The following is a 17,211-nucleotide window of genomic DNA, read 5'->3' as shown; positions in this document are numbered from 1 at the left end:
CTGAAATACAATAATAATGAAATGAAATAATTAAAATAAAAATCACATGGAGTAAATGGTTTGTGAAGAATGTGATTAGACTAACTTAAAGAGATTACTGCTAGCTGGGTATCCTTCATTAATGATTTGTGAAAGGATTACTTTGGCAATGACCTCGTCTGACACAGTTTTAACAAGATTTAAAGCAAAGTTGAACTTTGAAGCTTTTTGATCATCTGCCAAAAACAGAAAATCTTTAAATGGTGAGTTAATAGATGGTTCGATTGAGGCTACTGTGGTGGTTGAATCTGCATGCACTGTATTTCCTCTATAGTGTCATCATCAGGTTATCTGTTGTTTAGTGACATTGCTTGTCTTTGTTTTTTTTTAGTTTTATTTTGTTTATTTTGTGCCTGCTGCAAGACAGGGGATGGATAGAGAGATAGAGAGAGTGGGGACTGACCATTGACATGCTGCAGTAAGTACGAACTGTAATCTGATCTGATAAATCACTTCCTGTATCTATAAATAACTAGCGGCAGTGTGTTCAGGGCGTTTCAGACTCGGACAGGTCATTTCTGACTTGTCGTCCGAGTCGTCATACTCATCAGCAACCGCTTATAGCACTTATAGTTTGTTTTTTTAGTATTATGCTCACACATACTGTACACTGATTCATGAACATATTGATGAACACTGGAACACACTGGGTCACATGACAACCTCCCATCAGGATGCAGGAGAGAACGTTGCTTCAAATCGAGGCAAGGACCGTCCACCTCCTCCCCTTCACCTGCCTGGGAAGGCTCTATGTGGATCACGTGATACGAATCGTTTGTGCCCCTGCAGGAGGTTTTTTATCGTATGCAGCAGCCGGTTTAAAAGCATCCGGTCCAGACACAGTACTCAGTCCAGATGCATCAGATGCAGAATAGGGATTGCCCAACACTTTCAGGACCCTGTTCACCTGCAGAACAAGGTGCAGAAAGACAATCAGTACTGATTCAAATCTATAGCAACATCATTTACATCTCATTCTAATATGTCGATTGTTTCATTAATGGCTTGCTGTCTCCACCAGGTGCAGATTAGATGCATTGTTCACCAACTTTGTCTTCATCTGAATGCAAGAGGACACTGAAAATATCATGAAATGTGCCATGTAATATACCACAGTGGTCTGTATACATCAAAGTGTGGGTACTTGTGATTACCCTCATTATGGTTGTACACGATTGTTTCTTTAACTTCTGTACGTTGCTATTGGTAGTTTGTACTTGTTTCTAATTTCAATATGCTCATCGTGAAAGTGAGTTTTAACAGGAATCTTGAGCATTCAGTTTTCAGGTGCTTTGATACGAATTCCTACATTGTCTGTTTTCCTGTTAGTCTGACAGAAGTCACATTTCTTACTCTATATTTGAGTAATTATGTTTCTTTGTCATAACTGGAGAGATATCGTTTCTGCACCTTTTAATGTGATGTTTACGCGTGTTGGCACCTCGAAGAGAAGTAGCAACCGAAGTAGCGGCCAAAGGCGTTAGCTAAAGATTATCTAGAAATAAACAAAGCAGTGAACACCTTGTCACCTTGGAGATCTGTGTTAAAATATCTACTTATCCTAACAGAGATAATCAAAGAGGGAGAAAAACGAAAAGATTTCATGAGTCTCACGACCTCAGAGAAGTCTCCCCTTTCGGCAGCCTGAATTGCATCCTGGGCGATGTAGTTCCGCAGGACGACTCGAGGGTTTGTCCTGTTCATCACAGTGAGTCTCTCCTCTTTGATGAGAGACAAGTCACCTGCGCCTTCACACTCCCTGGATAAACGCCGCCTGGTATTGAAGCACAGGAAAAGTTATTTACAGGAAATTATTTGAGATTGAACTTTTTTTCCCTACCAATTAATTTATTATAAAAAAGTGTGCTTTTATAGAAATACCTCATAAGAAATGTATGAATTGCAAAATTGTACATATTCAAAAGAGGATTATATCAACCATAAACGTTCTTCAATGAGGCTCTAATACATTAAAACACCTTTTAAAGGGTTTACTGCCCCCTTGTGGAACCACAAGGGACTATATATCCACTGTGATGTGGATTTATAGAAATAGATAATGTGCATATGTGCATCATTCATCCATTATCTATACCACCTGGACTGTTTGGGGTCGCTGAGGTCGGAGCGAGGCGGGGTTACACAACCAGCCACACTCACTTTTACACTTTCAGGACAATTTCCAAGTCACCAATGAAGCAAACGTGAATGTCTTTGGACAGTGGGAGGAAGCCTTAGGCCCTGCGAGGGAACCCACACGTGCACATGGAGAACATGCAGAGAGATGCCTGTCTGATGAAGATTCGAACCCGGCACTTCCTTATATATATATATATATATATATATATATATATATATACATACATATTAATGAACTGTCAGGAAAAGAAGTGAATGTAAGAGCTGCTCACTTGCAGTTACTTAAAGTTAAGTCAACTAACCTGATTTTCTTGATTTGTGTAGGAGCAAGAGCGAGCAGTATAAGTAACACAGGGGTTCTGTTTCACTAAGTGCTGACTCAGGTAAGGGTTTCCTGTTTACACCGAGTCTTCTTCTCCTTCTCACCTGTACCGGCTAATCCAGCGAATCCAGTCGTCTCGCTGCTTCTCCTTTAGCTCGTCCTGATCTGTGCTGAGCAGCTCCTTTAGCCGTCCCATCCTGACGAGTTGCTCGGACACACCAGGACTATCTGCTACTATCCCAAACATGACAGGGTTTGTTTGGGCCATGGACAGAATCATTGCCAGCTCACTAGAAAAATGGAAATGAAGACCGAGTGGAAAAGCAGAAAAATCACGAATTTCGCTTTAAGGTGACTGGTTTCTGTCCCGATTCTAACCGATGCTAAAAAAAACCAAACCTTGAACTTACATATTGTCTTCGTAAGCTTTTTCCTCAAAAAGCTAGCATATAAAAAGGGAAAACAGAAAGATGATTTATTTGAAACCATGATTCTACTTAGCTTGGAGTGAATGCACGTTCGGTTGGGAGTATATGGTGGGGCGGCAACACATCTTTTGTTCTTTATATAACTGCTCATTGCAAAAGTAACACTCCTGTATGAAACCACCATACACTCCCTCACCCGTCCTCCATAGTTGGCTTGTTAGCCACCTTTAGCTCCTCAATAGAAGCACACTGCTCTAAGATGAGGTCCAAAACTGGTCCGACAGCAACCCGCTCACTGTCGCCCCCCTCAGGCCAGGGGATGTGGCTCAGCAGGCGGAAAGTGTTAGTGAAATCTGCACCTGGAGACGCAGAGAGAATTAGAGTTTTTTAACATAACATGAAGCACATCTTTAAAATAGTTGCATCAGTGTTTGTACCGGTGTTGTGCATGAGGCGCAGCAGGTCTGATATGAGCTCGCTGTCCTCTTCCTCTTCTCTTCTCACAAGGCCCAGCTTTTTCCTCATGATCCCAAGGTAGACGGCTCGGTATGTGGGCATGAATTCATCCAGGATTGCCGCAGCTTCGGCTGCTTTCAGCTCAGAGCCCAACGCCTCCGCCAGGCGAGCCAGGTTCCAGTGGCATGCAGACGGCTGGGCCTGGTACGAGTAGCGACCTCTTTTGTCCGAAGCATTGCAAACAAAATCTGGGTCGTATCTGCAGTTAACAGTTTGGAGGAACGTTGATGCATGAAGTTAAATGTGGTGGGAGGATGAAATTCAAATGCACATCATGAAATTTTTGGCAAGATTTTATCACACTGATTCGTGTTTTCATTTTTAAGAGAACTTTAGGTTAATTATTTCATGCACAAAAATATATAGTGATAATAATATAGCATAGTGAGCTGCTCTGTTTCTCCTGCAGCGGATTTTCAGCAGTGCATGAGGTGCTGCAGGAGGGAAACATGAACTAACATAAGATTCTTTATACCTTCAACAATCGTGAGTGCCTGCTTCAAACACACAAACTGATCTTGGGGGTGTTTTATCTTCAATCTTGTACAGCAAGATGGAGGTCCATATTCATATACAGTCTATGTCTAATAATATTTGTCTCTTCTTTCAGCATCCTACCTGTCCATGAAACCAAACGGGCCATAATCCAGAGTAAGACCCAAGATGCTCATGTTGTCTGTGTTAAGGACGCCATGGCAGAAACCGACGCACTGCCACTGGGCAACCAAGTTAGCCGTTCGCTTCATCACCTGCAGGTAAACAAGTCACATCAGATGATGCAATTACTTATAGGTCAGCACTAAGAGAACCAAGCTTAAGGGAGACGGATGGTGTTTTCACACACACACACACAAAAACCTCTGAAAGTTTCCGGGGACAGCGAACGCGAACATTCGATTTCTTTCCATTTTAATTTGACAAGTGTTTCTTGCCAGCGCTGATAAAATGTTTCCTTGAAGTCTGGGTGAGCCAATGTTTGAACGAAGCCGGAATAATTCCGGAAAGTTCACAGAGAGGGAGTAGGCAGGGAAGATGTTCACATCATACAACCTGCGAGTGACCGTCTGTTCTTCAGCTCTCAGTCAGAAAGATTTGAGGGGCACACCCTCATACTCACCTCCCTGAAAAATGCCAGATTCCTGTCCTTACGGTTACTATGAGCCTGCTGGATGCAGGGATACAAATTCTCAATGACATAATCCAGCAACTGAGCACGGATGTCATGCCGCCCTGCACTGGGACCCTGCAGACCTGAAAGATCATCTCGACCAAGAAAGATCTCAAAAGACCCAAATCTAAAAACAAAAGAGAAAAGAAGCACATCACAACAAGTTGATATTTCTCCAGAGAACCAGTGTGCTGTTGTAGTTAAAGCAAACAAAAAAAAAAAAGGTTCCTGTTTCCTGCCTGATGAAAGATGGAGCGAGACGCAGCACGACGGAGCAGCGCTCAGAAATGCGCCTGCCATTGTTGAGTGGATCTCTGGCGACGTAAAGGTCTGAGGTGACGAGGGAGGCCGCGCGGGTGCTGGGTATCCCCAGGGCGTCCATGGCCTCGCTGCACAGGAACTCTCTGATACTGGAGCGAAGCACCTTCCTGCCGTCACCATCTCTGGAAGAGTTGCATTGTGTTGTTCACAAACTGTTTCATTAATAGTCCATCTGATCTACTTACATGAGTGTGTGTAGGTAGAGCAGAAAGAAGACTTTTCAAGTTTCACTTTGCATGTTGAGAAAAAAATGCCTTTGTCATGCCTTTGGCAATCAAAGGACAAATATGTAGAATATCTCCTAAATGAAGTTACCTTTAGCTTTTACAATTACGAAACAAAACTTCAAAAATGTCAAAACCTTTGCACATAATAGTTCTGCAACTCATGCATCCAGTTGGAAGACATTAAGAATGGATTGAGTGTTCAGGAGTGTTAAGGAAAGCTGCACTTAAAAAAAAAAAAAAAGACCTTTATCAAAAAATATGTTGTTTGTATATCGTCCACCAATTCCAACACAGACCTTTGAGCACTTAACTGTAACAGCCTGCTGAACTTTAATGTCGTGCATGCTCTGTTTGACAAGTTAAATGAGACAACGTCTTAAATAAAGATACATGGGTCTATGGCAGAACACATAAGCCAGTACAATATAGGTGCAATGCTGTAGACTCTGTTGAGAAAGCTGTTGTTAAGAAATGAGGATAGGTTTGATGTGTGCCAGGCACTAAGCTTTTAAGGAGCTTTCTTATGTGAATGCACTCACATGCCTCTGATGAGCAAAGGCTTAATAAAGAAACACTGTGTTAGCTGTGGCAACATCATTATGTCCCAGAGACAAAAAAACATTTTCCTTGGTGGATCTTAGAAGATTATAGTTAAACTTCTCTACATGTGTGTTGTCCTCGAAATGTATGTTGTTACTGCAGAGTCCCAAAAAGTGAAGACAAATAAATATTGTGCGTATTTGTATTTTATTTTATTTTTTTATAACTTTTTGGGGCTCCCCATGTATGCTGCATATTTGAACGCACCTTGAGTAAGGCGTGACTCCTGCACCTTTCACCTGAACCTCCCATCGCTCGTGCGTCTCCGTCTCCAACTCCCCCAGGTACATCACCGCTCCATCTCCGAGCTGTCCCGCAAACAGGCCGAACTGGTGCCCGCTGTAACAGTGAGCCGCCGGCTCGGAGCCCGGCAGCAGCCTGGAGCCGCTCAGATACTCCGGGCCCAGAGGATTACTCAAAACGTCCTGGATACTCAAGCCGATAAGAGCCAGCGCCGCCGGGGACTGGGCCACGAAGGTCGGGCGTAAAAGGGGTTGGAAAGTGCGAATTCGAGAGAAACAAGCCAAGTGGACCGTCCGGGACCCGAACTCCTCCGAGTCATCCACAGGCAACTTTCTCAACGCGGTGTTGTTGAAACGTAGTCGCTCCAGGGCCGTGGAGCTGCAGAGATAGGGCTCCATTAGGACTGAAGTCGGCCAGGGCTGGACCAAACCAAGCGCTCTCTCCATACGCGCGCGCGTACGTACGCACGTACACACACACACACACACACACGCACAGACACACACACACACACGCACGCACAGATACACACACACGCACGCGCACACACACACGCGCGCGCACACGCGTGTCATTTTTCTAAAATCTGACACAAGGTTTTTTTTTTTTTTTTTTAATCTTTCAGAGTCGGGGAAATCCATAATTCATAAAACCCAGACAGACATCCTGTCCTGGAAGTCTCTCCAGACGATGCTCTCCGAGTTTCAAAGTCAGTCACATTTATTCTTCTTTTTAGAGAAAACATCAAAATAAATGCAGAGAAAGAAAAGGAGAGAGAGACTTATACTTTTTTTTTATTGTCACTCCTATAGTACCTTTGTGTGCAGAATGAAATGTCGTTGCAGTGGGCTCGTAGGAGAGCAGGATTTAAAAAAAAACTGCAGCAAGTATTTAGATAAAATAAAAAATACTATAAACGTTGAAGGAAAGGTGAGGGGAGAGACAGCCTGGTGGATGAACTGGTCATGAGTCTGACACGTTTTACACATTTTGACACACTAACACAAAAATGACATTTTGTGAAGGGAACGAGGTTTCCGCTACACACTCCAGTCCGCTAGGTGGCGGTAATGTGCCTTTATGTTGCAAACCGTGAACCACAACGTCAAAGGAACAAGAGGCCGACTTTAAAAATAAAAAAAATACATTCAGCAGGGGGCGGTATACGCCAAATAATCTCCTGCAGTGAAATATAAACAGAGAAGAAGACATTTCCATCAACAAATCACCATGTAGCCGCTTCTAATGTGACGAGTGTTGATTCATTTGAGCTTTGCTCCTTTGCTTCAGGACACTTCACTTGTCATCCTGTCACTTCTCATCAGAATCTACTGCAGCTGTTTGTTTTCACTTAAATTCACTCTTTGCATTTTGAACACCGGTGTGAGAAGATGGACGCGGGGCTCTTCACTGTCACTTCCAAAGGTTGGTTGTCTGCAGAGTTCCCTTCGACCTGAGGTCTGCAGCTCGTCCCACCTTTGGATGAAGCTGCACAGTTAAAGTGGGATGATGCAAACAGACAGTGAAAGCATGGCTGAGCATGCATGTTGAACATGCTCTCAGGTGTGAGCAGTAATGTGACTTCACTCTGCAGCCATGCTGTCTGAACTTCACTGTAATGTTTGTTATATTGCACGTTGTTGCAACCTTTAACTAAATGGCTGATTTGAAAGCAAGTCACATTTCAGCAACCAGACTGTTCAACATGCTGCACACAACACACCTAAAGCATCATTCAGGGATGTAACGATGTATTTGATTAAAAGTGAAAGAGATTCCTTTAGGAGCTGTTAACCTGCTTGTCAGGATGATTTGACCTTTCAATGTTTTTTTAATCTCTCAATAAGTGGAGGTGATTGGAGGATCTCATCGAGGTGTCCATTCAACGCTGCATCGTGTTGGTTGTGTAGTAGTTGTGGTCGTCTTGTAATATCTGCACAGCTTTTGTCTTCTCACCTCTTTTCATTTTCTGTCTTGAAGTCAGAATTCTTCCACACGTCCGATTTTAAAAGACCGTGGTGCCGTCTCAGTTTCTAAATCTGTCTCTACAGCTGCAGAAGCTCACCAGATTTTCATTTTTCACAGCGCCGATGTCACCCTCGACACCTTTGAGTCGATTTATCACCACTCATCTTAACAACCCTAATCATGACAAAGATGTAAATATTTCAAAGTCGATGAAGTTGAGCAAAGAGAAGTCAGTTGTAATCTTTAAGTATGTTCTTGTACTTTTGGAATAACTAAGATGTAAAAAACACCTTTAAGTCCAAGGTGCTGATAACTGAAATGCCTTTTCATGTTTTCCATTTGCAGACAGATGACATGCGGACTAGTTTAGTTCAGATGGTTCAGGTAAACTTCAGTCCTTGTCATCTCTGTTTATCCCAGGTGAGCCTTTACCTCTGGCTTCTCTTCGCCTCTTGGTCCCGCCCCTCCAGCTGATGTCAGCGTCCATGATGCAGGTCATGAAGAAGAAAGATGTCACAAAGTACTGGACCGTAGCAGACTTTGTCTGTTTGGTGACGGACGCGGTTCCCGAGCTGCTCATGTACAAACACCGCACGCAGCTTCTCCTGGGATTAAGAGCCAGGGTGAGTCGTGGTGGAGGAGACGCTCGTTAACTGTGTTACAACATGAAGTCATTTTGATGCAGTTTTTTTTTTCTCTTCCTCCTCATCAGTATATTGTTGAGTTGTGCAAAAGTGATCAGCTTGAGGAACCTGGCTTCATACTGTCTTATCTGGACAAAATTAAAGTGAGTGTCAGCGACATGTGTTTATCGTCATTATCGGGCCGACCAGAGGAGCGGTGCATTACGTGTGTTTTTAACGCTCGTTTTCTTGCAGGTCAAAGAATCAGAAGAAGAGGAGGAAATGGTTGTGAACTTTCTCGGGTTAGTCCAGACTCTGCTCAAAGATCCCGCTGAGAGACGGGACTTTTTCTCGGTGAGTCTGCAGAGCGCGATGGGAGTGTGAAGAATAGCTTGGAAACAGATCGTTGTCCTCTCTCTTGTATGATTTTTTATTTATTTATTTTTTTTTTAAAAGGAGGTGTTCCCCGCAGAGTTTGGGTCTCAGTATGACAGCGATTTGCAGACGCTGTTTTCAGAGTTTCTTTTCCGGCTGGCTCAGCTGTTGCCAGTTCCGGACCTCGAGCAGGTTAGAAGTTTTTCTTTACTATCTCACGGTGGAAGCCATAAGTCAATCTGAACAAGTGCTGGACGGTACATGATTTCTGTGTCAGGTTTGTGGTTGTCATGTTGAAACGCTGCGTCTGTTTATGCTCTACCCACATAATATAAACTCGAAAGGACTTTTTGAGATCTTGCACCTGAAGTTTTACACTTCTGAATCTCTACTCCCTCCACCCTCAGGATTGTATTTACTTAGATCAGCTCTCTCGACGTTTAAGGTTGATAAAGCAGTCGTTGCTTATTAAATAATAACATAAAGTCATGATTTCTCCTACGTGCGCCGAAAGGAAAGAAAAATACATTTCGATAGAGTAGATGTCGCTCTTGAGCTCCATCATGAAAGCGAAACAAACTTCCTGTTAGGCCACGCCTCCTCCACACTGAAGCCTCCGCCCTCCTCCAGAGACACACCGCCAACCCGCCTCCACTCGCGTTCACACGCAGGAGATATCCTTGAGAACGCACCGTTAAGTGCAAGCAGCGGGCAAAACTGTCCTCAGCTCGTAGCTGCAGTCCCCTGTGTGTCCTGCACTGGAGTGTTAGCATGCTAATGTTAGCGCTCGGTAGTTAGCTGGTAGCTTCATGTAAACTGACACAGAATGACAAAACTCCTTATCCAAATAATCAGTGAGTAACTAAAACAGCTTTTATACAGAAGGGGAGGAGCCGGGCGTCCCGTCCATGTAAACACAGCTCTGACAACAACACAGCCAGCAGGACTCCAGCTTCTCCCTCACTGTAGACACACACACACGTTTACACAGAACACGCTGGAGTTATCAGATATGAATGTGTAAAATGTTGTATTTGGACTGTGTGTTCCCCACAGACTGTTTCGTGGCTCGGCTCAGATTGCTCAGTGTTGGAGGAGTGTGAGTGCGCGGTCTCTGAGCCTACACACCTGAACACTTTGCTCCAGCACCAGAAGCACGTCGGACATTTAGAGCAACATGGTGAGTCACTTCAAAACCTCTTCTTTAGTTCACTTCCCTTTACCTCACAACTGTACGAAAAAAAATACCGCTCTCCACTTTTTGTGCAGTTCCTCCTTCGAGCATGGGCGAGAGCATCCTCTCCTCGCTCTCCGCAGTAATCCCGAGCAAAGTGGCCCCGCCTGCAGAACAACCCGACCAATCAGATCCCCTGCCCGGCCTCGCCGATGACGCACACGCCGCATCATTCGTGGAAGACGTAGCAGTTGAAATAATCACGGTGACGGATTACGCAGAGGTTGAGTTGAGCGCAAGCAGCGAGATAGAGGTGGTGACGGGAGACGACTGCTTCGAAGGAGCAGACAGTAACTTTGTGACTGAAGATTCTTTGGTTGTTTGTCAAGATGAGACGAGCAGAGAAGAAGACAAAGCTGGAGTTGGTGCACATCCAGAAGTTCACCAGGAGGACTTTGGGGCTGCACAGCCTAAAACCTCAGTTGGGCCTCATGACTGCCCCGACTGTGAGAAGAAATTTAAGTTTGCCTCTTCGCTGACCGCCCACCGGGTCATCCACACGGGCGAACGCCCTCACCGCTGCAGTGACTGCGGCCGCTGCTTCTCCTTCAGGCAGTCCCTCGACAGGCACAGACACACTCACAAAGCGGCACACAAGACCAGCAGGTGCGACTGTCTCATCTGCGGGGAGACCTTCGAGTCTCCGGCGGCCTGCGAGCGGCACAGGCAGACCCACGTGGTCGACGGCGTGTACACGTGTCACCGGTGCGACAAGAGGTTTAACTGGGAGCCGGCACTCGCAAAGCATCTGAGAACTCACGCTGACGATCACCACAAAAACGAATCCGCCGAGAGCCGGGAAACGGGCGACGAGGTTGTTGTGGGCGACCTGCAGGTGCACGAGGAGGATCGTGGTCATGAGGACGCCGAGGTTCTGAGCAGTCACCGTCCCACGCACGAGCAGGAAGGCGCGGTCCCCGAGCTTGGCAGTGAAATGCCGACGTCGGCAAAGGTCCGCACCAGCGGGCGCAAACGCAAACCCACCATGAAAATCCAGGTTATAAATCTGCAGAAGAGCCTGACCTCCAGAAAAAGGAAAGAGAAAGTCACGGGAAAACCTCCGGAGCTGAAGCCATTACCCTTCAACCGGTACGTGCCACATCAAGACTTCCTCTTGTTTTTAATCACTGCTCTAAAAGGTGAACACATGATCCTCACTTTGTTGAGTTGAATGATTGGTGGATGTTGATCCACGCGGCTTCATCCTCTAACTTGTCTCCTTCAGCAGCGACGAGCACTCGTACGGTTCATCCGCGCTCTCAAAGGACGGTGTGGACTGTGAGTATTCTCTTCATTCTTTATCTGTCCTTCTTGTTATTTATTAATAAGTTATTATGATGATGATGATGAATTAGACATGACACTTGTAAAAACACCTTTATCTTCCTGTCGACTTTGATCTTAGGTTTGTATTCATATTCTCTAAATTAATTGAGTTTTTGCACCGGACAGCTTCAATCTGCTCAGCTCATCTGTGCACAGACACAAACACTGATAATATCACAATATTAGATTACAAAAAAAGGTATATACCACTGAGAATAATAGTTTGTAGAAATACAGCAGTAACAATGTCCTCTAGAGGTCACACTTCATGAGCTCTCTGAGGCAGATAGTAGCATAGCAGAAAGAGTCAAGGCCTTGCATTTTTAAAAGTCCAGCACAGCGTCAGGAGCAAGCAGCTGCAACCTGAACACTATTTAAAAAAATAAAATAAATGAGATGATGCATGAGAAGCTTCAGATTTAATTGGAGGAAGGTGCATTTATTAGAGGGATGCACGGACAGTATGATTCTCTCTCTCTCTCTCTGGAGCTCGTCTGATCCTCATGGCTCCGTTCCTCCCTCCCTCCCTCTCGCTCTCTCTCTCTCTCTTTCAGCAATTACATGACTATAAGAACAGGTTGGAAGTCTACTTTAGCGACCCGTCCTGTTATCGTCAGTGTGTAGGAAACACTGAACACACAGATATTCACAGTTATTGTGTTGCTGTTATGAAAATAGAGATAATGAAGACAAAGCTGAGAAGCAAATTACACATTGAACCTGTGCATATTTCAAATAGACTCGTGCACGTGCTAATAACACTTTTGTCCACAGGATGAAATAATTAAAATAAAACGAAAAGAGGAAAATAAAACAAAACAGACAAACACCCCGCCTGCAGAATAATTTAGTCAAATACAAAGTGTCTTTTTGATTATCAGAACACAAACTGTGTTGTCTCTCAGGCTCTGCAGGCGACGGCTCCCCAGCAGCCTTCTCCTGTCCTAAATGCTCCTTCCAGCACTCGGAGGAAGCACAGGTCCAGCAGCACATCGACAAGGTTCACTCTGCACACACTGAGGATGACGAGGAGTCTGCTCCGCTCCTCACTGATGAAGAGGGAGGCTTCAGCTGTCCTGAATGTGAGAAGAGCTTCAGATTTCAATCTCTACTTACAGCTCACCAGCGCATACACACGGGGGAACAACCCTTCCTGTGTGCTCAGTGTGGACGCCGCTTTTCCTTCAAACAGTCCCTGGAACGGCACAAGCAGACGCACAAGTCCGGGCGAAGGTACGAGTGCCTCATCTGCAGGAAGTTCTTCAAGTCCCTGGTTGCTCAGAGGGAGCACAAGAGAACGCACATGGAGAACGGCGAGTACCTGTGCTCGGAGTGCGGCCGAGCGTTTGCCTGGAAGTCGGCTCTCGTGAGGCACATGAAGACGCACGACGGGGAGGTCGTCAAGGTGGAGCGCTCCTTCAAGTGCCCTCGCTGTGAGCTGAGCTTCGGCTGTGCCAGCCACCTCAACAGGCACCTGCAGACCCACCAAGAGGAGCGCCTGCACACCTGCAACTGCGGGAAGAGTTTCGCCTACCGGGCAGCTCTCACCGCACACCAGCGCATCCACCAAAAAGAGCGGCCGCACACGTGCGCACAGTGCGGGAAGGGATTCCTCTACAAGGGGGGGCTGCTGAACCACATGAAGATCCACTCGGAGGAGATGCCCTTCATGTGCTCCTTCTGCGGCAAGAGCTTCAAAAGGGAGCGGAACATGAAGAAGCACGAGCGCTGCCACACCAGGGAGAACGTCTTCAGCTGCTCGCAGTGCGATAAAAGTTTTGTGTACAAGGCGACTTTGATCCGGCACGAGCTCACTCACTCCGGCGAGAGGCCGTTCCTCTGCTCCGACTGCGGGAAGGGCTTTTTCTCCCACGCCGAGCTGCTGAAGCACGAGCGTTTCCACACAGGCCACAAACCCTTCCAGTGCCCCCACTGTGGCAAGAGCTTCACGCAGTCCTGCTACCTCACCATACACCTGCGCTACCACACGGGCGTGCGGCCGTACTCCTGCACCGAGTGCGACAAGAGCTTCCTCAGTGCCAACCGCTTAAAGAGACACCAGCGGACGCACTCGGGGGAAAAACCGTACGTGTGCGTGGAATGTGGGAAAGGGTTCAGGCAGTCCTACAACCTGAAAATGCATCAACGAACGCACACGGTGAAGCTAACATAGGCTGTTGAACATTTTGAGGTGGAGATTTAAAATGTGACAGATTAGTTTCAGAACTGGATAATGGACTGTGCTGCCTATTCAGTGCTATTAAAGAAACTTGTTCTGCTAGAATAGCTTCTTAATTAGCGTGCTGACTGCAGTCGATTGCAACATCGTGTTGTGATTTCAAGCAGACGAGTGTGAAGGCCTCTGACACACCGAGCACACGGCGATGAAGGCCGCCTGTGGCCAATCAGCACGTACGTATGGAGGACAATACCTGACAAAAGTATAAATCATTAAATATCAACACTTTAATAAATGAATAATTAAATGTGATTAAGTAAAAAATGGTCAGTAAATGGGACAAAATGTCTTAAATTTATTTCTACATTTAAAATAATGGATGTATACATTTGGAAATGTAAGACATTTACCTTTTGTTTATTCACGCATTAAATTATTCATTAATTCTTATTTATTCAAGTATTTATTTATCCGTTCATACTATAGTCGGGTATCGTCCTCGATACGTTTTTTTTTTTTACATCGAATCGTCCAAGAAAAGTACGACGGTACCGATGGAGCTGAAAAACCTGCAGCGAGCGCTCACGAGCTCCTCGATGTGTCACGGCCTGAACAGTTGCATCGTGAATGTTTTCTTATCACGGGGCGAAGAAACAAAGAGTTTTTCTATAAATCCAGTCTTTATTGAGGGGATGTATCTGTACAGACGTATGAAAACATGTTTGGAAAAGAGGGTTAAAGACTTGTGCATTACCGAATCAGCTGTGGCAACATTTAGCAAACACACCACAGGTTCTGTCACCTGTCACAGGAGGACTTTAATAAAATTCAGCTTAGACATCTTTTGAATATTTAGTGTTGCTTCTTCACAGAATCTTTTATCATCACTGAGCTTACTGACAGACTTACACTGAAGAGGACAAACGGGCCTTTGAAATGTTTTGTGAAAAAAAGGAAAGAAAACTAATCCTACTCTGAATCTACCGAGAGTGAGTTCGGGCAGCACTTCAGCCATGAGGAACATCCACAGATGTAAGACATCCTGAGTGGTAACAGTAGTACTAGGACAACAATGGAAGCTAACTTGACCTACACGGTGATGTGCAGAGTGATGGGGCAGTGGTCGCTGCCCATCGCCTGGTTGCGGATCTTGCTGTCACACAGGCCGGGCAGCAGACCGGACGACAGCAAAAAGTAATCGAGCCTCCAGCCCACGTTCTTTCCACGGGAGTTCATCATGTAGGTCCAGAAGGAGTAGGCGTAGGCCTGATCGGGGTACAGCTCTCGGAAGCTGTCGACGAAACCGTTGGCCAGCAGCTCGGTGAAGCCCTCGCGCTCCTCGGGGGTGAAGCCCGCGTTCTTCTTGTTGCCCTTCGGGTTCTTCAGGTCGATCTCCTGGTGCGCCACGTTGAGGTCGCCGCACAGCACCAGAGGCTTCTGCATGTCCAGCTCGCTCAGGTACGCCCGGAAGTCCACGTCCCAGGTTTTGCGGTAATCTAGGCGCACGAGGCCCCTGCCGGAGTTTGGCACGTAGGCAGTTACGAGGTAGAAAGTGGGGAACTCGGCAGTGATGACGCGGCCCTCCTTGTCATGTTCTTCTTTGCCTGGATGAAAACGACTTGATTTAAAAACACTTTCAACTTTATTGTGTTGCATTTATAAAGACGCGTGTTTAAATATTGGTCTTTAAGCATGCACATGTTTTTTGTTCAAATAAATCCACCACTGGTTAGCTTAGCTTAGCATTGACACTGGAAATAACTAGTATAGAAAACGTCACTCACCGATGCCGTAGGTGACGTTGATGGGTTCGGTCTTGCAGAGCATGGCCACGCCACTGTATCCCTTGTTTTCGTCTGACACGGCCCAGTACTTGTGAGGGTATTCTGGCATCGAGGTGATTTCGGCGGGGAGGTCTTTCTGTCCACACTTTGTCTCCTGCAGGCACAGAACATCGGGAGCCTCCTCACGCACCCACTGTGGACACAAACACGTTTTAACGCTTAAAGATAGTCTTCAAATTTTTTTTTTTTCTGTCCTTTATTTCTGAAGTCCACCATGAACTCACATCCAGGCCCTTCTTCTTCACCCAAGCTCTCAGCCCGTCCACATTCCACGAGGTGATCTTCATGTTGGCATCGCGTCCATCCTTGCTGGTCATTTTGTCGGGAGGATCTTCGTACAGTATCGGGGCCTCGGGTTCCTTCGCCTTTTTTGTTTTCTTTGCAGAAGCTGCGAAGTGAAGGTTACACACATGAAGTCATACAGCAGCAGCACTCCTCTCTGAGTGTGTTCAGTTTGAATGAGTGCACGCTGTTTAGTACCAGAGCCGGTGTCGTTCTCCCCGTCTGCAGCATCAGCAGCAGCAGCTTCCTCTGCTTTCTTGCCTCGCTTCATTCTTGAACTTTCTCTGGCGGATAGCACACCTCTCAAACACACAAAACGCACACACAACAACACACGCGCCGCTGAAACAAAGAAAACAGACAAGGAGTTTTAAGATAGATAGATAGATACTTTATTGATCCTGAGGGAAATGCAAGGGATGTGAATGCCTTGGAATTTGTAACACAGTTTTTATGAAAACACCCACAGGGTAAGACATTATCTTTCTTAACAATATAGTATATGTTGCATCAAAATAAAGTGCTTTCGCTTATTTCTTCTCTCCGTGCACACAGCTTTATGTAATTGGTTATCAAGGATCATTATATAATTTAAGATGGATTTGTTTTTATTACATTATTCACCTTTTTTCATGCACATGTTGACACAGAGCAGCAACCTGTTTTTTTTAACGCCTTCAAGACTTTAAAAAACTGGCTTTGTGTTGTTTCTTCACAGAATAAAATATCGAGATAAATATCGTGCAGCAGCGCCTTCGATCCAAAACAATATCGAGATGTGATTTTTTTTGGTGCATATCGCCGATATCTTCCATAAAGTTAAATACAAACATACCTGCATGCAAACTCTGCACACATCGCTGCTGAGTGTAAAAACCGTGCACATGTTTGGAAAGTTTTAACCCATGAAAATGGAGCAGCACTCAGGCTGGGAGCTACGCTGCAGCTAGCGTTTCCTCTGTAACAAAGGGAAGCCAGCAGGCCTGCTGCTGCTGCTGCTGAGAATGAATGAGGAATCAGCAGCAAAGCTAGTAATTAGCTTCCCCTCCCTGCAGTAGATAATTTGTTTAATCAATAAATGCAAATGTTGAAGGCTGTTTTTAACTCGGCGACACATTTCAGGACATGCAAATGATCTTACTTGCACTTCTTCCACGACAGGATGCAGATCAGAGAAGTTTGTGCTTCAGCTTCAGTAAGTCACTCCCACACACACACACGCGCTCATCAATAATGCATTCAAGTGCTGCTCGGATATGACAAGTGTCCGAGTTGGGGAAGTGTTCTTCAGACTTCAGTGTGTGTTCTCGTGATTTCATTTCTGACAATAGCAACAAAAAAACGAAGAAGATGTGTGACTGTCCCTGTAATAAGTTA

At 45.5% G+C, this 17,211-nt stretch overlaps 3 protein-coding genes across 5 annotated transcripts; 1 reads left to right on the top strand and 2 right to left on the bottom strand.

Annotated features, from left to right (window-relative positions):
• Window positions 1-28: 28 nt before the first annotated feature.
• On the bottom strand, window positions 29-6,449 carry selenoo2 (selenoprotein O2; the record flags this gene model as incomplete). The annotated part of the gene is made up of 9 exons (XM_079334849.1): window positions 29-946; window positions 1,657-1,813; window positions 2,605-2,790; window positions 3,125-3,287; window positions 3,366-3,643; window positions 4,063-4,193; window positions 4,562-4,739; window positions 4,852-5,055; window positions 5,968-6,449. 9 exons carry the CDS (start codon window positions 6,447-6,449, stop codon window positions 797-799), a joined length of 1,929 nt encoding a protein of 642 aa, XP_079190975.1. The 3' UTR covers window positions 29-796.
• LOC306817731 (uncharacterized protein) lies at window positions 6,379-14,553 on the top strand. 3 transcript variants are annotated; one of them, XM_079334847.1, is made up of 9 exons: window positions 6,379-6,459; window positions 8,392-8,594; window positions 8,684-8,758; window positions 8,850-8,948; window positions 9,051-9,161; window positions 10,026-10,149; window positions 10,239-11,292; window positions 11,429-11,481; window positions 12,435-14,553. In XM_079334847.1, the coding sequence occupies exons 2-9, from the start codon at window positions 8,445-8,447 to the stop codon at window positions 13,700-13,702; spliced, it is 2,934 nt and encodes a 977-aa protein (XP_079190973.1). In that variant the 5' UTR covers window positions 6,379-6,459; window positions 8,392-8,444; the 3' UTR covers window positions 13,703-14,553. The 3 variants fall into 3 exon arrangements, with proteins under 3 accessions (XP_079190973.1, XP_079190972.1, XP_079190971.1); XM_079334846.1 differs by lacking the exon at window positions 6,379-6,459 and adding an exon at window positions 7,141-7,428 and having other exon boundaries at window positions 11,432-11,481; XM_079334845.1 differs by lacking the exon at window positions 6,379-6,459 and adding an exon at window positions 7,142-7,428.
• apex1 (APEX nuclease (multifunctional DNA repair enzyme) 1) lies at window positions 14,468-17,086 on the bottom strand. Its single transcript, XM_079334848.1, has 5 exons — window positions 16,976-17,086; window positions 16,033-16,176; window positions 15,777-15,940; window positions 15,493-15,685; window positions 14,468-15,312 (listed from the first exon to the last, which is right to left on the bottom strand). Exons 2-5 carry the CDS (start codon window positions 16,103-16,105, stop codon window positions 14,798-14,800), a joined length of 945 nt encoding a protein of 314 aa, XP_079190974.1. The 5' UTR covers window positions 16,106-16,176; window positions 16,976-17,086; the 3' UTR covers window positions 14,468-14,797.
• Window positions 17,087-17,211: the final 125 nt, after the last annotated feature.

The sequence above is a fragment of the Symphodus melops genome (genome assembly GCF_947650265.1).
Source record: "Symphodus melops genome assembly, chromosome: 22".
In the NCBI taxonomy this organism is placed as follows: Eukaryota; Metazoa; Chordata; class Actinopteri; order Labriformes; family Labridae; genus Symphodus; species Symphodus melops.
This window is presented reverse-complemented; position numbering and strand designations above follow the sequence as displayed.